The 23,660-nt window shown below is 41.5% G+C and overlaps 1 protein-coding gene across 1 annotated transcript in view; it reads right to left on the bottom strand.

Annotated features, from left to right (window-relative positions):
• Positions 1-18,757: 18,757 nt before the first annotated feature.
• Positions 18,758-23,660, bottom strand: part of LOC126203025 (cytochrome P450 6j1-like) — a 60,982-nt gene continuing 56,079 nt past the window's right edge. Inside the window, exon 8 of the mRNA XM_049937264.1 lies at positions 18,758-20,118. Within this exon, the coding sequence (XP_049793221.1) occupies positions 19,946-20,118 (173 nt within the window). The 3' untranslated portion in view covers positions 18,758-19,945. The remainder of the gene's footprint in view (positions 20,119-23,660) is intronic.

A 23,660-nucleotide genomic window follows, 5' to 3' on the forward strand; every position in this document is an offset into this window, starting at 1 on the left:
GCTTCAGTGACAGTCATGACACTTGTAAAATTGGTATCGTTGATGAGCCTGCGAATTTGAGGACCATCAAATATTCCTGCCTTAAGTTTTTCACTACTGAGTCCAGGGAACGTATTGCAGATGTATGTGAAGCAATTACCATTTCTGTCTAAAGCTTTGGTGAATTGCTTCATTAGTCCTAACTTAATATGTAATGGTGGAAGAACAATCTTGTCCCTACTAACCAGAGGTTCATTAATGATGTTTGCTTCACCAACAGCCATATGTTCCCTTGGAGGCCATGTTTTCTGCTTCCAATGTTCGTGCTTTGCCCTACTATCCCACATGCAGATAAAACATGGGTGCTTTGTGTATCCACTTTGTTGTCCAAGCAAGAAGTTCACCATTTTCAAATCAACACAAATCAGCCACTGGTGCTGCATATACTGAATTTTCTGCAGAACCATCTTGATGTTAGCATATGCTTCACAAAGTTTTGTTGAGTGGGCAATTGGAATAGATGCGTAACGATTGCCATTGTGTAGGAGAACACATTTTAAACTTCTAGTGGAACTGTCTATGAAGAGACGCCAGTCCTCTGGTCTATATTCCGGCAGCCCCAATTCAAGTAAAAGTCCAAGTATATTGCTGCAATACACTATAACCTCTTCTTGGTTGAAGTATGGAAGAAGGTTTTCTTCTCTCGTCCGGTAAGCTGTTATTTTAACACTTGGATGAAGACAGTTCTTTTCCTTAAGCCTGGATGCTAAGAGTTCTGATGCTTGCTTTGAAAGATTGAGTTCTCGTATCAAGTCACTGAGCTCCTTCTGGTCGAACTGCTGGGGTTGTGTCTCACGTCCTTCGTATTCCGAACCACTACTTGTACATTCCTCGCCGTGCACATCGTCATCTGATGATGTTAGCGTGGGTAATGTTGTGAAGGTTGGTACAGGAACATCGTTGCTGTGCACCACCGGTCTTCTTGCTGACTCCAAATCGGGATATTCCCACTTTCGTTTTTTGAACCTATTAAAACCTTTCACATTAACAATGCAAAAATAGCAATCATCTGTATGGTTCTTCTGCTCTCGCCATACCATAGGCACTCCGAAGTTTAAGCTTTTCCTTTTTCGTTTTGTCCACTGCCGTAAGCACTCCACACAGCATTTACAAACTTTATGGGGTGCCCACGCCTTGTCTTGATCTCCAAGTTTAATTCCGAAATATGCCAGATACGCTTCGTTCACAAAAGGAGTGATATTCTTCCTGTTCCTTTGAAGAACGTATTCACCACAAATGTAGCAGAACTCATCTGGATGGTTCACGCAAAGACGGCGTGAAGAACTCATGTTTTCCTAAAACAAAATTGCACAAATACTACATATTATGCAGAACTTTCTTGTATTTGCATGTCAATCACATCCAACAAACATCATTAATTGTTTTGTGTGAAATGAATACTCACCTCTTATTTGCTACGTCACGATGAAAAGGTTCTATCTCCTTGAAGCTGCACTGCACATGTGTGTGACTTTCGACCATCGCCATTTTTCTTGTTTACACTGAACGCTACCTATCGGCTGTTGCGGGGATTACCTCGGCCAACAAATGAATGTCGAGTACCGCCGAATTCAAATCTGCACAACCCTCAATATCTTCAACACACGCACTGCACAACAGGACTGAACACATGCTGACAGTGTGATGTTTGCATGATGTAATCCTCAACCACACAGATGCACTCCCTGAGCACAATTGTTTAATAAAGATAGTACAATATCACTAATTCAAAAACAGGTAGCAAATACATTACACCATATATGGACCCTGCAGTCGATATTATCCACATGAAACTCTCATTGCCACAAATAACCTATATCTCAAAAACCAGAGCCAATTTGGAAAAAGTACAAATATACTCGGAATGAGTATCATAACAATATCCCATTTTCGTTCAAACTTCCCTGGCAACGAAAAAAAAAATTTATTTTGTAGAGCTGTGTTATTCATTAATGTGTTGATCTCATAAATGTGTTTTTCAGTAGATGTGAGTATCGAGTTTAATCATTGTTTCTGTTCGATGCCGACTCATATATTAAGCTGTGTGCTGCTAATTTGTTTCCTGGAAGGTATTAGCAATCAGCTCAAAATTATCAACGTATTACTCTAGTCAGATAGTTTTAGTGAGAGTGAGATGTTTATTTTGCAAAATTCCCACTTTAAGAGGGCCGTAATTTTCGCGTCATCCATTTATCTTTGTACAGAAGCTCATAGAAGTTAGTTCTTAAAGAGTTGACCTGCCCATAATTAGTTTTAGAGGTTTCAGGGAAATTCATCATCGCAGGGTTTTGCGACATGTGCAGCTACACAGTTATTGGTCCAAGCCATGTGACATTGTAATATCTCATATGCTTTCCGCCTTTCATCTCGGGAAGCAATTATGTTCCTAGAGTTCTAAAAATGTAAATGATTGCTTCAGCTACTAACCTCGGCCTGAGATAATGGCAAGCCACAGATAAGACACAGATACAGATATTGTACATCTCTACCAGCTTTCTTTCTTTCCTCCGTTCCACAGTGGAAGACAAAGAGTGTTAATTAGTGCACTTCCTTCCTCCCAAACTGAAGAGCGAGCACGTGATTCTCCACTCTGTCTACCCTTCTGTGTCACAAGAAGCAACTATAGGGTGTCTCAAAAGGTTATAACGACCTCTGCAGCGCGCTTTATTAACCAGTGGCAACAACGTGTGCACACATACTTATTTTCCACGAAGTGCACTAGTAAGGTATAGAATTGGTAAGCAGGGCACATGGGCTGCTGGAGTGAAATGCTGACCCCACTTGAGGATACCAAAAGTTATTTTCACCACGTTAATTAAAACAGAGCACTGCTAACAACACACTGATTAATTAGCATTTGCACAGTGTGGTGATCTACACTGATTATTCAGTTGTATAAAAGCAACGAGAATAATTCAAAAAAATTTAAAAGACAAACAGCCTTATGGCCCCAACTTTAAATTACTGTTATTGTGATCTTCAGTCCTGAGACTGGTTTGATGCAGCTCTCCACGCTACTCTAACCTGTGCTAGCTCCTTCATCTCCCAGTACTTACTGCAGCCTACATCCTTCTGGATCTGCTTAGTGTATTCATCTCTTGGTCTCCCTCTACGATTTTTACCCTCCACGCTGCCCTCCAGTACTAAATTGGTGATCCCTTGATGCCTCAGAACATGTCCTACCAACCGATCCCTTCTTCTGGTCAAGTTGTGCCACAAACTTCTCTTCTCCCCAATCCTATTCAATACTTCCTCATTAGTTATGTGATCTACCCATCTAATCTTCAGCGTTCTTCTGTAGCACCACATTTAGAAAGCTTCTATTCTCTTCTTGTCCAAACTATTTATCGTCCATGTTTCACTTCCATACATGACTACACTCCATGCAAATACTTTCAGATATAGATAGCAGAGAGAAAAGACAACCAAGGAGCCACTTAATGACAGACAACATATCAAACAAACATGTCAGGGGAAGAAAAGCAAAACCAATGCAATTTAAACACAATGTGCAGCACGAGTCGATACACGGCTCACAATGCTATCAAAATAGCATTGACACTTAAATCAATACCCGATGTTAACAAATTTATCTTTTTCAGAAACGCTTTCCTTGCCATTGCCAGTCAACATTTTATATCCTCTCTACTTCGACCATCATCAGTTATTTGGCTCCCCAAATACCAAAACTCATTTACTGCTTGAAGTGTCTCAATTGCTAATCTAATTCCCTCAGCATCACCCGATTGAAGTTGACTACATTCCATTATCTTCGTTTTACTTTTGTTGATGTTCATATTATATCCTCCTTTCAAGACACTATGCATTCCGTTCAACTGCTCTTCCAAGTCCTTTGCTGTCTCTGACAGAATTACAATGTCATCGGCGAACCTCAAAGTTTTTATTTCTTCTCCATGGATTTTAATACCTACTCCGAACTTTTCTTTTGTTCCTTTACTGCTTGCTCAATATACAGATTGAATAGCATTGGGGAGAGGCTACAACCCTGTCTCACTCCCTTCCCAACCACTGCTTCCCTTTCATGTCACTTGAAATGTAAAAAAAAATTGCTTTACACAAATATAACTTTAACGTAACTGCAGATCTAAGCTCACTAGTTGTGAAATTAAGTCAGTTATCAGGCTTTGTGATTATGAAAAATAAAAAAATTATAAAAGCTATTAGGTTTAAAAAACACTCAAATAGCAAGATCTCAAATACGTCAGTTAACTATTATGGAAAACATTCGGCAATATGATGTTATGATAGCCTGGAACATCTACGCAGGCCGGCCGAAGTGGCCGTGCGGTTAAAGGCGCTGCAGTCTGGAACCGCAAGACCGCTATGGTCGCAGGTTCGAATCCTGCCTCGGGCATGGATGTTTGTGACGTCCTTAGGTTAGTTAGGTTTAACTAGTTCTAAGTTCTAGGGGACTAATGACCTCAGCAGTTGAGTCCCATAGTGCTCAGAGCCAACATCTACGCAGCAATCAGCACCTTCTCGACGTTTGGCGTTCACATCGGCCGCGCGTCTGTGACACACACAGTCTGCGAGGCGCAGCAGCACGCAACATGACAGACTCAGTTATGCTGGTGAGGTCATTTGGAAACCTGCAGAACACGGTGGTGCTTTTTGTGCTACGTAGTGGTCTCTGTATGTCTTGATTATCTTAATAAATTCGCTTGAACAGCGCCCCAAAAGATTCATTTCTGTGGTGGTATGCAGAATATGATTTAGGACACACAAACAGACGCTACGTAAGAGAGAGCCGCGTCTATAGTAGGAACAGTAGCGATTAATTGCAAAACTCTAGCTATTTTGATAGCATTGTGAGCCGTGTATCGACTCGTGCTGCACATTGTGTTTAAATTGCATTGGTTTTGCTTTTCTTCCCCTGACATGTTTGTTTGATATGTTGTCTGTCATTAAGTGGCTCCTTGGTTGTCTTTTCTCTCTGCTATCTATATCTGCGTTTTTGCGTCCGGGAAACTGCTATGGAGGAAGTGAGATCTCTGACCGGTGGTAACTTCGTGAGGTGGCGCGGAAGTAGGGGGTGCGCTCAGAGAGTGTGGTGGACACGAGAGGGCAGTGTGGCTCGTCAACTCGGACCAGGCGTGGTCGGTTGTACCGAGTCGCCACGTGATGTATGTCGGTTGTGTGTAACGAGCCGGTCGAGTTGACGGAAGGGCTCCCCCGCGTGTTGGCTGTACACAGAATCGCCCCACGAGTAGTTGCTGTTCATTTCACTTGGTGGGACGTTGACAAGCTTCTTTAAGTCCTCCGTTTAAACACTGGAGTTTAAAAAGGAGACACCTAACATGAAGGAGCGGTCACTACCCGTCAACGTTGCAGAGAAGACGTGAACTCCGGTGACAGAGCGTGTTGTCGCGTGACCGTGGCGTGTTGGGTACACTAGCGACGCGTGCGCGGTCGGATGTGTGGATCCTTGCCATCGGAGGTCGTGTACTGCCTGTTCGAGCATAATTGCAAGTTTAGTTAGTGGAAGGTTTAATCATTAAGTAATAAGTTTGCGTAACCAGTGTCTTTTCTGCCTTGTGGCCTCCGGCGACCGGGTTTCCTGTCCCCGGCACCGGTGTAATGGAAGACAGTGATCTTTCCTCCTCCTCTCGTTACTGCCCGATGGGAGGTGTAGTTTTGGCAGTTTTAATTGTTTCGTTATTCTGTCGTGTGTTATGAGTAAATTCATGCTTCTTGTTGGTTGATCATGTGGTCGCTCATTCAGGACTGTGGGGTGTAACGTTTCCTTGCACGCGGTTAGCTCTAATTCTGTCAGCAAGTTCAGCCATCTTATTACAAGTTTTCGCTGTCTAAAAGTCGGTGAAGTGACCAACCTGAGAGCGGCAATTGTGTTTACGGGCGTATTTAAATTGGTCAGTATTCTGCCTAGCCTGAGCATCCCTGAGTGAGTGATTTGTGGCCGCCTTACACGGGTCTGTCATATCTGTTATGTTCTAATGATATTCCGAGACAGTTTTATTTAAAAACCGTTTTAAATTCCTCCATTCCTTTATTGCCATTAATCGTGTGTTTGCTGAGACCTTTAAATTTTTTTTTAATGGCGGTGTTGGTAGCTTCACTTCCTCGCCGTACCTTATTAACGAAGTTCAGTATTTACTTTAGTAGCCTGTTTACTAATGTTCTTTAAAAATTTTAAACTGTTGTATTGCTATAAATTTCTTGATTGCCGTTAGCGGCGTGTTTTGAAAGGCTGTTATTGCCGTACTGCTAGCTTCTGTGTTTTTTTAAAAAAAGAAATTTTTTAAATTCTTGTATTACTATAAATTACTTGATTGCCGTTAGCGGCGTGTTTTGAAAGGCTGTTATTGCCATACTGTTAGCTTCTGTGTCCTTTTTTTTCAATTTTAAACTGTTATATTGCTGTAAATGACTTATTGCCATTTTTAAAAGAAATTTTAAAATTGTTGTATTGCTATAAATTACTTGATTGCCGTTAGCGGTGTGTTTAAAAGGCTGTTTATTGCCGTACTGCTAGTTTCTGTAAGATATGAATAAAACATTGGTTTAATAATCTCAACTCGACAGTAAACTACAAGAAATTTGACCTCGTTTCCCAACTTGTGGTGTGGCTTGTAGTAACCGTAACCACTGTGTGTGTGTGTCATATTGTTAATGACGAATACTGACATGCCGCTTGCGCATATGTGTAGGGAGAAGGAAGTTTCAGTATCATATTCAAAACGGGATACAATATACCATAAGAAAGCTTGAAAATTATCTCACATCACTTAATAGTCCTTAGTTCTGCTGCTAGGTATGTGCGAAATTTTGCTTACATAAACCAAGTGAATGTATGTACATCTTCTGTCGATCATACTAAGTACCTTTTTGAAAAAAAAATTGCAGAAATGTTTGTGAAATTTCCTTGAATTTCGGAAGAGGTTATACTCTCGAATTTATACAACAATCTCTATATGACCGAAATCTTTCGTATAAAAATATGCATTAATAACAAAAATTTCCGACCTGTAATTCTCGAACCTGTGTAAAGGGGGGGATTCAAAAGTTATTCCGAACTCGAAAGAGGCGAAGAAACCCCTCAACATTAGATGCATTTCACACGTGTTCTTGTTGGAGCCTACCAACAGGCTATTAAATATCCCCGTACGTTAACAGTCAACAGGAAACACGTCTTACGATCCCGTTGTCCTCTAGGCCAAAGTTGAAATGACATAGAGGCATTATAAAAACGAAATCACAACAAGAAACACTGTGTTAACAACTCATTTGCTGGTTCATGATGACTAATCTGAACAGCAGTCGCCTTTTCTAAATTAAAAGCCCATCTGCGCTTCTGATTCATAAAAAGATATTTGATGCGCATGCCAGAGACGGAAAATTATTCCCGCTGATAGCTTTGTCAGCAGGGACTGGCATTTTGTCAACTTTGGAGTCAGCGTGAGTCGAGACATTTCTATAGCGCACCTGTTGCTACTCAGGGTGAGTCGTCGCAAACGCCCATCAGTGACTCCCCGACAATTATAGCCTCTTAAACAAACGCAATCTGCTTTAAGATCTTATCAAGATTCTGATGCAACCCGGTCACTTGTTTCGAGACGCCTGCCTGTAGCAGATAAGGAGGCAGTGTAAACAGTTCCAAATAGTCTAGGATGAGAAAAGATTAGATATTCGGACTGCTGAATCGTACCGAAGGGTGCTAGATCAGTAGTTATTGCAAAGTAATGGAGTATGAATTTCAAAGTGCGCTATGAAAACGTAGGCTAGAGGCGCAGCTTTCATCTGGCCATGCGCACCCTCAACTCTCCAGCCAATGCTTACACTTGAGGCAAATGATATACTCTCGACAAGCTAAATCACTGGATCTCTGCTATGGCTTCGAAATTTTTTATCGTTCGGGGATCCTTTCCTGAGTGAAACCTAGAGAAAAGTACCACACTAGTCTACAAAAGAAAGGCACACACACACACACACACACACACACACACACACACACACACACACACACATATATATATATATATATATATATATATATATATATATATATATATATATATATAAAATGTGTGGCTTTCATGAGCAATAAAAAGGGCGGAAAGGATGGTCATGTTGATCTCTATTCCAATTTTCTGTACACACACACACACACACACACACACACACACACACACGGCAGGTCACTTCACAATTGCTGCTGACGCGTAACGCCGGGGCAGTGTTGCAATCGGCCCCCGAAAGATATGGCAGAAATGGAGTTGCTCTGTTGATAGCTGATTGTAAGTGAACAATAACTGAACTGCTGCAGACGACGGGTTTTGTAGCCCGGAATTAAAACTTGACGTCTTGATCTAACTGGTATGGTAGTAGCTATTAAGGCAGTGGTAAGGTGTCGGACTAATATGAATTCGACATCTTTTGAAACAAATTTATTAATAAACGATTCGTACTCAACAGTTATTAGAAAACATTGTCCGATGCCTTTCTTTTTATTAAAGCGTACCCATTACAAGGCTTACTCTTAATAATATTTACACTGATCCAACATCAAGGGTAAGATACTGCTGATACAGTATTGCCAAATTTGAGAGCAAAGCAATTATATCAATTAAATGTTTCAACTCAAGCTCGATAACTACTTGTGATAAAAAGTTTAAAATGCCCAAGGCTATTTCAAAAATGCATGTAGTAACTTTTAAAGATATTTATAATAACAAACCGACAGCAATTTAAAACTAATAACAATATTCGGATAAATGCACTTTAACAAAGCGCTTGAAATACACAACAAATTACTGCAGGACCACCTTATCACAAGTTTCGTATACGCCAGCTTTTCTCTTGCCACAGTCTAAAACTTGCGCGTTTTCTGTACTGGAGTACCAAACAATTTCAAACAAGTTTGGGAGCAAACTTCTTCAGATGAACGCCAAATTATGATTCGTGAATAGTTAATTACAGAAGGCAATCACTTAACTCAAGACCAAATCTGCAGCTTTAGAATTCATCAGCTACTACCTCAGTGGGTTTACAGAGCCGTAATCTTGCCGTCTTATTTTACTTCACACGTGAGTCTTGCGCACTCTTCCTGTCAATACATTACACACGTCATTATATTGGCGTGATAAGACAGTTACCACTGGTCCCTCACCTGCATACAAATAAACTCAGTGACAATCTTGTAACATGAAAAGTTGAAACAAACAAATGACCAGTCACGAAATAGTGGAACTAATGGCGTCCCACAAGAACAGACTCAATTACAGTTTTGCAGGATTAACAACGAAAACACACAGACTGACAAGTACTCAACAATAAGGTTGCTCAGCTTCACGGGGAGCTATTTAGTAACCGTGTGCCAATGCAACCGGGACGCAGCCATAGTATAGCGACGGCTGTACAGACATCCAGCCGTTGGTTTACCCGCCGATATCATTCAGCTAACAACAGTATTGTGCAACCGAAACGTTCTTGCCTGCAAAAGGGTAACTATTTTCCAAATTTCAGCTTCCCAAACAACTAGGCCGCGCGAACAGCAAGATGGCGTGATGTTTTGGATTATGAACGAAGTGCGAGAGTTATATTTTTCTGTGTATAAAAGTAGATCCAAGCTGGCCAGCGAACGTGGAAACACGACAAAGTACGTAACAATCGAGTACACACCAAAACTGTATCCACAACGGTACCGCAATCCAAATTGTACAACGCTGACATGGGTAAGTTCACGTTTTTGTATTTGTTTATTAACTGCCACTCACACAGTTGCAGATGATATGATGTATGGTGAGCAAAACGGCAACAGAAAAAAATAGAAAATATGCCGCAAACAGCGACATCAATCTTAAAACCATGCTGTGACGTATAGTAAATAAGGTATTATGCAAGTATTAACAGAAAACAATATTTAAAAAAGAAATGGTACACATGTAATAAAGAACCACTGATGATGGCGATATTTGTCGCTGAAACTAGTTTGGGGAATAAATAAATAACAAGTGTTTTACAGAAAAGCGGACCCACAATTCCCATATTGTTGTTTTTCCGAAGACGTTTTGGATGGACAGTTTGAATTCCCCTCAGTTTTCTTAGCAACTTCGCGGATTTGTTTTTCTGTAAAAGACCAAATCTAAAAACGAACAGGATAGAGTCATCTCTAAAAACTCTAGAAAGCGGCCACCTAACTTACTCAAAATATTAATGTATGGAAGCAATCAGTACGTCAACAGAGGATGATCTAAGATTGAAAAGGTTTACAAATGCTAGGAACCAGCTCTTTGCAAGCGGTTTCGACCGTTTACGCACGTGTCATATATTCCACGTACAGGCATACACACAAAATATGGAAAAAAAGACGCAACACGTAGGAATTATCCGAATGGGACGGAAATCGGTAGAAGTGACGTAGGTGTACTGACAAACAAATGATTAAAATTTCAGAAAAACTTAATGATTTTTTTAAGAAAGAGAGCTTCGCACATAGAGAAAGTCAGCAAAGCGTCGGTCCACCTCTGACCTTTACGCGAGCGGTTATTCGGCTTAGCGTCGATTGACGGAGTTTTTGGATGTCCCCCTCAGGGATCTCGTGCTAAATTCTGTCCAGTTGGCGCGTTAGATCGACAAAATCCTCTGAGGTTTGGAGAGCCTTGCTTATAATGTTCTAAAGGTTCTCGATTGGAAAGGGATTCGGCGACCTTGTTGGCCAATGTAGGGTTTGGAAAACACAAAGACAAGCTGTAGACACTCCCATCCTGTGTGGACAGTTTTTATCGTGCTGGAATGGAAGTTGAGGATGGCTACAAAACGGCTACAAAACGGAGCGTAGAATATCGTCGACGTTCCGGTGTGCTGTTAAGGTGTCACGGATGACAACCAAAAGAAATGTCATCCCAGACCATCGCTCATGTTTGTGGGGCCGTATGTCTGGCAACAGTTAAGTTGGTATCCCAACGCTGTCTGAGGCGTCCCGAGACACGTCTTCAGCCTGGAATCTCAGTGACTGGAGTGGAACTGTCTTCATGTCTACAGCACAATACTTTTCTTAGAATCCTGTCGTTCAGCTTTCTGTCAACAAGCTGTCTCCAATCATATCTTTAGTTTACATAGTTTTCTTCCAAAGTGTTTATTACTAGCTCTTCCCTTATTCTTTCATTTGCAGTTTTCCTTGAAAGGATACATCCTTTTACTGTCCTTAAGACTCTCATTTTGGCCGCCTGTATTTTGTTTTCATCAGCTTCTGTCAACGCCCATGTTTCAGATCCATAGAGAAAAACACGTACAGAACTTTATTCGTGTTTTTTTTCTGGTTGAGGTTTTAGGCTCCTATTTACTGCATCACGTGTTCGTGGGAACGCGAGTAATTTGTCTTTAAGATCCTTTTAATTTTTGTAACTGGCATATGTTCCTATGTAATTAAAAATGTGACTTGCTATAGCGTAATACCACAGATTACAATTTTGGTTCTCATAGAATACTTACCTTTGAAGGCCTTTGTTTTAAATGCGTAATTTTTAAAATTATAATTTTCACATAATTTCTGCAACATAATATATACTGCTATTACAGCTACTCTTCAGTTTTGCTTATAATAATCTGATAATCAGCAAACAGCCTCATCTGGAGAGTAAAATTTGGTGCAACACAAATTCTTCCATTAATTTTACACGTCAACCCTCTAATCAGATGATCTGTATAAATTTTAAACAAACTAAGAGATACGTTACGGCCCTGCCTTACACCTTGGTTCGTTTCTGACATGTGCGTTTATTTTGTATGTTTGCATATACATTTGAGAACTTTAATTAGGTGATTCGGAAATCCTCTTTCAGTCATGGTTTCCGGTAATTTCGCCCTACTTACTCGGTCGAATGTTTTTTCGTAATCAGTAAAAGCTTTATGACTTTCAAAGTTATATTTCCTTCTTGTATTCTATTATCTGCTTAACTGTGAAAGTGGCATCTGTAAAAGATCGTTTCTTTCTAAAGCCAGTTTTTTCTTCTAGTAATGAAACGTCTGTGATGTTTCGTACTCTTTTACTTAATATTCTTGCACATAATTTATATCCTGTAATCAAAACACTTATTCCCGTACAAGTCTCACACTTGTTTCTAGCATCTTTTTTTAAATAGAGACATAAGTTGGTCATGCGACCAGGGTTTTGGAAGGTGATATCCCTTCCAACATCAATTAATTACATGCAGAAATCTCTGAATCAGTATTGGGCTACCATATCACCATAATTCTGCATTTATTCCATCTTCTCCTGTAACCTTACGGTTCTTTATTTCTTTTAATGCTGTTTCCAATTGCTCCAAGGTAATGGGATTTACATTTCCATAAAAAGAATCCTCTTTTCCTTCTTCTTTTTCGAGGGTGTTATTAGACCACAAATTTCTATAAAGTTGTATCCATAGCTCTTCTTCGATTACATTTATATTTGCTACATCTCTTTCTTCACTACCCATGTCTTAACCACTTTAGACGACATCGTGTTTCTCCCATGTATGTCATCCTCAACGATGCTGATACATTTCTCCCAAGACTCTTGGTGAACTTTCCTTACAGCATTTTTCGCTTCATTTTGTTTTTCCTTATAATCTCTTTTCCTTCGTCCATTTTCTGTTGTAATGCTTGTAGATGAGCTAATTTATTGTCTGTTATTTCGTTCGCAGTTATTCATTACATATCCTTAATCCTTTTTTCTACCAGTACTTTCTATTTTTACGCAATACTTCGTTAGATATAATTCTTACAGTCCGTATAATACCATGCCCGATTACTGTCTTGACTGATTTCTTGTTTTTGCCAGTAATCAGATAGCCTTCTTTGATATAAAGTCTTTATATTCTCTTCTTGTAATAGGTATTATTAAACACTTGTTCATTCGTCCTTTCAAGGCTAATCATCTTCTTTCACTGTGTTAGAAGATGTATTTTTGGTATTAGCAAATAGTGATCGTTGCTACAACACTACTCCAATAGACTCTTGCATCCTTTACTTGTGATGACAATTTTTTATTCGTAATGACATAGCCAATTAGCGATATACGTCCCATTGTGCACCAAATAAATTCATAGATGTCTTTTTTTCCAAAGAAAGTATTTGTTACCCTTAATTTTGTAAATGTTACAAACTGTTTCAGCTTCTCTCCATTATTGTTCAAAGTACTCATATCTTCACCAAATGCACCTATACATTTTAAATCGATAGTTTACCCACTTGGGCATTAAAATCTCCTGCTAATATGTATAACGTACTCTCCTTTTATATATTTACTCATTTCTCTGTTTAGTTTGTCGTAGAATCTTTCAATATGCTTTTTGCCTGTTTCACACTCGGGCATGAAAATCTCCTGCTAGTTTGTACAACGCCCTCTCCTTTTATATATTTACTAATTTCTCTGTTTAGTTTGTTGTAGAATCTTTCAATAGGCTTTCTGCCATCTTCATGGGTATATACTCCAATTACAGTCAACTGACCTCTAGGTTTTTTCAGTCGAATAGTTAGTATTCTGTCATTTACAAGAGTGCGAGATGTTATCTTACTAGCCCGCTTCTTATCAACAATTACTGCAACTCCACTAGCTGCTCTTTGTTTTTACTAACTCCACTATAAACCAATGTGTCATCTGCTATATTTGAGTACCTCTTTCTTTTTCGTTTCTGTTAGAACCACTATATTAGATTTTATTTCCTCTAATTCTTTAATGAGTTATATTTCCTTATTGGCTAAATCACGAACATTCCATGTTCCAAAGAGTAATTAGTCCCACATTCCAAGGTCTTTATCTTTTTTCTAGCCTAGTCACTTAGTTGTTGTCCACCAGCTTATTTATACGATGATTTTTAGTTAGAAAATCTCGCATGGTAGAGTTACGAGCCTTATACAAGCAATGGAGGGTTTGCCATCTTACTGCCTGCAGACTTTCAGGGTTTTGAATCGAGGTTGCCTCCCCCAGAGAAGTTATCTTCACTGAGCTATTGAACCTTTTCCGTCCGTTTGGAGCAGAAAGAAAAGAATGAGAGACTCCCTCGGGCCGCGAAACCTAATACATCTAGGTCGAAGAAACCAAAGGTTATTCAAGGGAAGTTCATAGGAAAGTATACGCAGAAGCTTGTAAGAAGTGGAAGTAATATCAGACACAGCTAAGAGCGTATGTGCTTGTCCAAGCTGGGAGGCCTCTAAGAGGATGCTGCCACCTCAAAAAAGGAAAACTCAGAATCGGATAAAGGAAAGGTGGGACGTTGTGAGACAATTTTTGTATGACTCTCCTGAATGAGAGCTGCGTGGCATTGAGACCCTGTCTAAGGCTAGACTACCGCCAGTATAGCCCTGGTAAAGTAAGGTCGTATGGAAAGAACGGCTGGGAGATTCAGCGGCCTATTTGAAAACGTTATTCCTATCCTTCGCGCCCGTAGGCACCATTCCTTCGCGAAGTATGAGAGCTGTGTGTACAAAAGTCATGGGATAGCGATAAGCACAAATGCAGAAGGCGGTAGTATCGCGTACACGAGGGCAGTGCATCGGCGGAATCGACATATGTACTCAGGCGATTCATGTGGAAAGCTTTCCGGCGTTATTATGGCCGCACGACGGCAATTACCAGACTTTGAAGCGGAATGGTAGGTGGTGGAGCTAGGAGCATGGGATCTTCTGTTTCGGAAATCGTTAGGGATTTCAATATTCCGAGTTCCACAGTGCCACGAGCGTACCGAGAGCACTAAATATGAGACATTACCTCCCATAACGGACAACGCAGTGGCCGACAGCCGTTACTTAACGACCGATAGCAGCGGAGTTTGCTTAGAGTTGTCAGTGCTTACAGACAAGCAACACTGCGTGAAATAACCGCAGAAATCAATGTGCGACGGACGAGGAACGTATCCCTTAGGACAGTATGGCGAAATTGGGCAATAATTGGCTACGGCAGCACGACGTCACCTGCAGCGCCTCTCCTGTGTTCGTGATCCTATCGGTAGGACTCTATACGACTGAAAAACAGTGGCCTGGCCAGACGTTAAGAGCTGATAGTAGGGTTCAGCGTGGAGCAGACCCTACAAAGCCATGGACCCAAATCGTCAACTAGGCACTGTGCAAGTTGATGGGGGCTCCATAATGGTGTGGGCTGTGTTTCCGCGAAATTGACTGGGTTCCCTGGATGTCCGGTTACTTGGAGACTATTCGCAGCCATTCATGGACGTCATATTCTCAAACAACGATGGAATTTTATGGATGACAGGGCGCCCGTCACTGGGTCACAGTTTTTCTCGATTTGTTTGAAGAACATTCTAGACAGTTTGAGCGAATGATTTGGTCACGCAGATGGCCTGACATGAATCCCACGGAAAATTTCTTGCACAAAATCCTGCACCAGTAAGACTTTCGCAATGATGGACAGCTGTAGAGGCTGCATGGCTGAGTATTTTTGCAGGGGACTTCCAACGACTTGTTGAGTCCATGCTACGTCGAATTGCTGCACTACACCAGGCAAAAGCAGGTCCGACGCGATATTAGGAGGTATCCCATGACTTTTGTCACCTCATTGCATCTGTTAAGTGTAGATGGTTGTAATGGTTGTGTGTATGTGGCGTAGTGTGATTTTCGTGTTGGAGATGATGAGAGAAGGTGTAAGACGTCGTGGTCTCCTGACCTTCATTGCTTACATATTTCGCCCTCACAATCATATTCCACACATCAAGACGCTTCATTCGAACCCAAACGCGATAAGATAAAGTCAGTACTGTATGAATTCATGTAAACGATATGCAAATAACTAACTAATCGCAAGTGCGCACCGTGGTTGAAATACTCGAGGCTGGCGTACACACATACATTCCAGACACGACGGTCACAGGAGCTTCTAGTTCGAGAGAGGCAACCGCACGCAGGAGGCCGGCCCCAACCCATCTACGTCGGCCGGTGACTGCCTGTAGAGCAGACAGCATTTGCCTGAGTGAAAGGACGACCCCGTGTTCGACTTAAAAGCAAATTCCGCTACATCGTGTGGGAGCGGCCAGCCTACACATTCTTTACACATAGCACACAGTTTCAGAGATTTTCACAGGGAGACAGCAAACGCCAGACGCCGATACTACAGATTTCTGGATTGGTCGCCTTAAACGAAACGTCATTCTCCCGTTTTAGAAGAGCAATGCTGATTGGCAGACGATATTTCTGATGCCTTGAGCTGAAGGAGTAATGGAAGACACCAAAAGATATATACCTTCACGTCTGGCGTGGAGAGGGGCCGTTTCGTTGTCGCTCTTGGAGCCAGAATACGTAACGAGAGCGTGCGAGCTCGTACGTGTACTCAAAGAGCGAGGAACAAGTCTCTCCTCATTACTTCACTGGGAGACCACCTCTGTCGAGAGGGGAATCGAAGTGCGACTCTATATTGAGTCCTTGCGATTAAGCATTGTTCACTCTGTTGGCTGCCACACTTATTGTGCGGTGTGAACAGAGTTATAGTTAAATGCCTACGAGCTAATTTTGAGTGGCATCGCAGTGGACTGGTTATCTGACCGGTGTACCACGCCAATAGTTAGATTAGAAGCGAATAGGAGTCCTTGACTTCATCAAGGTGTAGGGAGAGTTTGATTGGCGAAGGTCAATCCAGATAGAACGAGAGTTATCTTATTGGTCAGCAGCGAGCGGCGCAGACAGCAGTCATCGCAGCTTACGGTATTGTGCGCTACAGCTATTGCGAGCCCCATATTTCCTCCACAGCACTACACTTCAATGCATTTCTCACGCGACAGCCTCGACCGTGCCTAGCAACATTCTAATGGATAATTATTGAAGTGGAGTAGGCGCGGCTCTCAGCCATTCTGCCAAGTCAATAACAATCTTAAACTTTGTATAGAAATTTCATTAGCGAATCCTATCCTTAAGAGGTAACTTCACATTCCGAAAAGAACCAGGATATAACGGGTTCAGTTCATAACTAAAAGTGCCATTGTGATTTCTCAGAATTTTTGCAAAATAAATAATAATTTTCGTTAGTTTCATGTTTTTCTTACACTAACTAGCACTGCTCCAGTACCCAAGTATCCCACTAGTTACGTAAGAAATTTTGTGAATTTTTGTGTCATTTCCTTAGAGCAGACGACTCCAGAAGATATTTATTGCTGAAAGTTGTCCAGGCATTTCTCTTTAGAACGTTAGGAGCGTCTGTCTGACTCCTGTAGTAGTGTGGGGGTGGAAATTGCACCTTGCAGGAGCCATAGGGTAAAGGGTACATCTCAGATTAATGCGTTGTGCAGAATGACAGAATAGCAAACCCACATGCTCACAAAGGGAGAGGGCGAAACTCGCCGTCAGCACATAGCCTACTCCTCCCGAAGAGCACCAAAGGGGCCGTGAAGATTAAGGTCTCCATCCGACGAATGGATCACCATCAACAGAGTTGAGCCACTGCAGGGGGTTTGGATATTGGCGCCAAGACTGGTGATCATTGACTTAACGCCATCACTCCTCAGAGTTCCTCCGCCTTAAGGGCAAAGGGAGGGTTGTCAGCAGTCTCGGTGTACATGGAACGTCACCCCCCATCCAAGTCCGATGGTGCTTAACTCTGGTGATCTGACAGAAACCAGTGTATCCTCCTTGGTACGGCCCTGCTTCACTGAAAGATGCATACCTTCTCGTCCAGACAGACAGTGGTACTTTATGCCAGTGTCTCCTCAAGAGGGATAAATGAAACTATACCAGCTGTCATCAGAAAACCTTGAAGAGTCTACAGAAAGTAAGAGCTATAAGTTCATCTGTCTAATAAGTACACAGGCATATAGTAGGTCTGCAGTACCACTTCTAGATAAACAGGAAAAAACTGAACTCGTGCATGGTTCATAGCTCACGGTGGTCAGTGTCTCAGCACTGTTTCTACAAACGATGGTGAATGTTGTACAGCGCATTTTTTAAACTGATACGTGATTACACTTACCCTTAAAAATGTCATTGTAAGAAATTTTGGTTACAGAGTTTTGTTTTACCAAACGGCGAAAAAACTGGCATACTATTATGAAAATTTTGGGGAAAAGTGTTTTCTTGTACAGCTTTTAAAAAACAAGTATTTTTTAGTTATTATTGTTAGATAATACTGAATTTCATAATCATTGCAGAATTGCAAATACTGTCTTCATGTTTCCTAGATCCCAAACAGGACTTACACATTTTTAATTGAATTGATTTTTCTAATAGAATGAAATCCATCCATAAAATACTGTGCGCTTCCACCAATAGAAACATGACCAGTTCGTATTCTACCACCAACGCTTAATTTCAGAACGAAGAAGCGGGTGCGGACGCGTCTAAACCATCAGTTTTCGGTATCGTTCCGTTACCAATAAACCGTCCAAAGCAAAGAAAGCATCATATATTGGAAACAAACACACTCTGAAGGCCTCTATACTGAAAAACATTTCAAAAGCGTAACTGATGCTTGGCTTGCATTGTGTAACATGTACCAACATAAGGTAAAAAAAATTACTTACACACTGCCTTTCTATCAGTCCGAGAAATATTGTCCTTGTCCTTTTATATCTCTTATTTATTATTCAATATGCTTCATTTAGAACGTGTATCGAGGGGAAGAAGTGAGGAAGGAAGTACGTGTTTTGTCAAACTGTTCATTGATTTTCTTTAATACTAAAGTGAATCAAACATACATTTTAAGAAAAATTGCTTTATTTCAATCTTTAAGTATCTTACATTACCCTTATCACAGAGAATTGACAAAAAATATAACATGTACCTATTAAAAAAACATTATTTTGTTATTTCACTTATTATGCTGTGATTGATTATAGCTACGTATACAGTATTCCATGTCGACCACAAAACTGCATTTAGCTGATGTATATATGTATGAAGTATGAGTGTCCCATTTTGTAACAAGATTCTCCTATTAACATTATCAGAAGACTGCCTCCAAAACCCTCTACCATCAATAACATACCGGAAAGTGGAACCGGTGGAAAGGGTTGTAAGTTCTTCACAACAAACTATTTATGCTACTTGACTGATCAAATACATTTTACAATGCTTGCTATTTACAAGAGCTTCGTAGAGAGATAAACATAGGCAAAAATTTAATTGTCAGCAGTCTCATATGCACAGAGTGTTCACGAAATATGAACTATATACTACATGAACAAATCAAGTTATCAACACAAAGTTTCTGGCACTTGATGGTACACAGAGGAACGAGTATTTTGTTGCATCGTTAATACTGTTACATTCTGTTCTAAAAATAGAATTAGTTAACGACATTCGAGAGCTCTTGAAAGGCGATACAGTGCAATGAAACGGTTCAGTGAAAAAATGGGAGTTACGCTCAATTTATAGTCCTAAACTCCGCCCTATGATGTAATGTTTACACAGCAGTGCCATTGTAACTGGACTGCGCTAGCAACGATTACTAATACTGTGAAATACTAAGAGTGCCCGCACTGTGTAGGACATCTTATATAATAAAGAAAGAAAGAAATCTAGCAGCATGAGTACACGACTTATACACATGCACACACAAGACATTCAGCCTGCCTAAGGAAAGAACAGATATACTACAGCCACATAGTTCCTAGACATATTTACCTGTTACAGTAGATACGTGTAACACTCAGGCATAACTAATGTTCTGAATATGCATACGTTCTACGACGATAATTTCATTAGTTACTAACGAAGCAGGACATGTGACTTCGATAACAAGTATGTAAGTAAATTCCTGGCTACAATGAGAAGGATTTCTGGACGTTCCTCGCACTTCCTTAGTGCTCCTTTCAGGCCACCGATCTATGACAGTAGTAAGTAGAACGAACTGAAAACATTTGAAGCAAGGTAGGCGTGTGAGCTGTCACGGTGGCGGTCCATTTTTGCAGGTGCTGCGCGTGGAACACTGGCTACACACGACGTGTCACTGCGCCGCCAGAGGTTGGAAGCTGAGCACCAGCGACCCTTCTGGTCTTCGGATGAAGTTCCTGGGGTCCAGAGGCAGCGGGACTGGCGTGTACGCCGTGGGGCCGACGACGAAGTTGCTGAGGATGTGCGCCAGGCCGAGACGCACCTGCATCTGACCAGCCCTCATCCCTGAAAAAAAAAAAAAAGTGTGCTTGTAAGACTATGGAGAAATTTACGGTTGGCGCATAAGTGCATAGTGATTTTCCACAATTTTAATAAACATAACAGACGCACATCAGCAACATATTCTCATTCACTGTTTACAACAGTTTGCCACCGCTGGGGTAATTTTCGATTCCCACGGCTATAGAAATCACGACTACACTGACATGAACCATTGTGTATTAATGCATTGAAATGATTTTCATCAAACGCCGAAGATCCCTCTGATCATGGAGAGTCTCTAATGTCAAAACGGTTCTACTTAAAAGGAGAAATCCATTTTCTGTTAGTGCTGTGTCCCCCACAAGAATATGTCGGAAATGGGGGATAATGCCATTGGACAGGGCGTGAAAAGAAAATGATTTTCTCCTTTTAAGGAAGATCATTTGACGTTAGCGACTCAATATTCAAGAAGACCTTCGCGGTTTGATGAAGATCGTCTAACCGTATTAATCTACAATGATCCACATCGGCGTGCTCGAGATCTGGCGAATGTGATGAACTCTCTCCACCTGGCACTCCATTTTCTAACACCTACAGCTCCACTCACTATCTTCAAGTGATAAAATGACAATCTGTAAGCTGAAATAGTAACAGTCAAATACAAACTGACAATCGGTAAATTAATCTGTACCAACGTCCAAAAGAAAAACCCTACCAACTTATCCAACAAACCTAATATAAGATAATAACGTAAGATAGATGGTGATGTTCCGAAAGGGAACAAAGTGCATGAAACGATCCTTGAAAGGAAAAGAAGCCAGAAAGGTCATACGGCACACCTACTTGAAGGTACAGATAACAAATGACAACGTAGGTTTTAGTGATTCAAATGCATATGAGAACATGCTAGGTAAGGGGAATTTTCTGCCCCTACTAGTGTTTTAGCTCCATACTCAAGAGAGCAGTCAGCCGGAGCACCATAATATAGCAGCCACATTGTCCTTTGTACCTCTAGAGGCACGTCTTCCAGCAGGGGAGGCAGTGTCATCTACATCTACATCTACATCCATACTCCGCAAGCCACCTGACGGTGTGTGGCGGAGAGTACCTTGAGTACCTCTATCGGTTCTCCCTTCTATTCTAGTCTCGTATTGTTAGGGAAAGAAGGATTGCCGGTATGCCTCTGTGTGAGCTCTAATCTCTCTGATTTTATCCTCATGGTCTCTTCGCGAGATATACGTAGCAATACGCTGCTTGACTCCTCGGTGAAGGTATGTTCTCGAAACTTCAACAAAAGCCCGTACCGAGCTACTGAGCGTCTCTCCTGCAGAGTCTTCCACTGGAGTTTATCTATCATCTCCGAAACGCTTTCGCGATTACTAAAAGATCCTGTAACGAAGCGCGCTGCTCTCCGTTGGATCTTCTCTATCTCTTCTATCAACCCTATCTGGTACGGATCCCACACTGCTGAGCAGTATTCAAGCAGTGGGCGAACAAGCGTACTGTAGCCTACTTCCTTTGTTTTCGGACTGCATTTACTTAGGATTCTTCCAATGAATCTCAGTCTGGCATCTGCTTTACCGACGATCAACTTTATATGGTCATTCCATTTTAAATCACTCCTAATGCGTACTCCCAGATAATTTATGGAATTAACTGCTTCCAGTTGCTGACTTGCTATATTGTAGCTAAATGATATGGGATCTTTCTTTGTATGTATTCGCAGCACATTACACTTGTCTACATTGAGATTCAATTGCCATTCCCTGCACCATGCGTCAATTCGCTGCAGATCCTCCTGCATTTCAGTACAATTTTCCATTGTTACAACCTCTAGATATACCACAGCATCATCCGGAAAAAGCCTCAGTGAACTTCCGATGTCATCCACAAGGTAATTTATGTATATTGTGAATAGCAACGGTCCTACGACACTCCCCTGCGGCACATCTGAAATCACTCTTACTTCGGAAGACTTCTCTCCATTGAGAATGACATGCTGCGTTCTGTTATCTAATAACTATTCAATCCAATCACACAATTGGTCTGATAGTCCATATGCTCTTACTTTGTTCAATAAACGACTGTGGGGAACTGTATCGAACGCCTTGCGGAAGTCAGGAAACACGGCACCTATCTGGGAACCCGTGTCAATGGCCCTCTGAGTCTCGTGGACGAATAGCGCGAGCTGGGTTTCACCCGATCGTCTTTTTCGAAACCCATGCTGATTCCTACAGAGTAGATTTCTATTTTACAGAAAAGTCATACTTGAACATAATACGTGTTCCAAAATTCTACAACTGACCGACGTTAGAGATATAGGTCTATAGTTGTGCACATCTGTAGGAAGTGCAGACATGCCTCGTCTGTGAGGCGTTGTGGGAGGATAACTGGTCCCACGAGAGGGGGAGGATAATACCATTGGACAGGGCGTGGAAAGAAAATGATTTTCTCGTTTTAAGGAGGATCATTTGACGTTAGTGAGTCTATATTCAAGAAGACCTTCGCGGTTTGATGAAGATCGTTTAAACGCATTAATCTACAACGATCCACATCGGCGTGCCCGAGATCTGGCGAATGTGATGAACTGGGACCATTCCACCATCGTGCGACAGTTGCGTGCAGTGGGAAAGGTTCGAAAGTCTGGTGTATGGGCACTGCATGCTCTAAGTGAAAATCACAGAAATCAGCGGGAGGCTATATGTGAATCTCCGCTTGCTCGTCATCAATTGGCTCCGTGAACAACACAGACCATTCCTATCCCGTATCGTTACCGGTGACGAGAAATGGTGCCTTTATGCTAACGGAAGGAAACGAAAGGAATGGAAAAACAGCAACTCCCTGTACAAAGACCTGTGCACATCCACAAAAGATAATGTATGCATCTGGTAGGACAGCGACGGTGTGGTGTTCTACGAACTGGTTCCGCCCAAGGTGTAACTTCACTACTGACGTTTATTGTCAACAACTGAGACGTGCTGCAGACGCAGTACAACAACAACAAAGACCAGCAAAACAGCGGGAAGCCGGCCAAAGTGGCCGAGCGGTTCTAGGCGCTACAGTCTGGAACCGCGCGACCGCTACGGTCGTAGGTTCGAATCCTGCCTCGGGCATGGATGTGTGTGATGTCCTTAGGATAGTTAGGTTTAAGTAGTTCTAAGTTCTAGGGGACTGATGACAACAGCAGTTCCATAGTGCTCAGAGCCATTTTTTGAAACAGCGGGAAGTGCTGCTACTCCATAATAACGCCCGCCCGCATTGTAATAGACCGACAGAAAACCGTATTGAGCAGTTGGATTGGGAAGTCGTTTCCCACGCCCCCTAGTCACTTCATCCGATACGTATCTGTCGTGTTTATTAAACTTAGGGAAAAACAGTACGAACATATGCACAAACCCAATAGCAGCGCTGTCAAAGATCATTTACGAGTACCTCCACTTTCAGGTGGATGTACTTGTCTTGGAACGCATTTCCGAGAATACGTCCATATGATCTTTTCAGTTTGTCCCTTTTAGGGAAAGCATCCTGTATACTGCATAAATGAACAAAACTAGAGTAATGAAGCA

This window comes from Schistocerca nitens, chromosome 9 (assembly GCF_023898315.1).
Source record: "Schistocerca nitens isolate TAMUIC-IGC-003100 chromosome 9, iqSchNite1.1, whole genome shotgun sequence".
NCBI classification, from domain to species: domain Eukaryota; kingdom Metazoa; phylum Arthropoda; class Insecta; order Orthoptera; family Acrididae; genus Schistocerca; species Schistocerca nitens.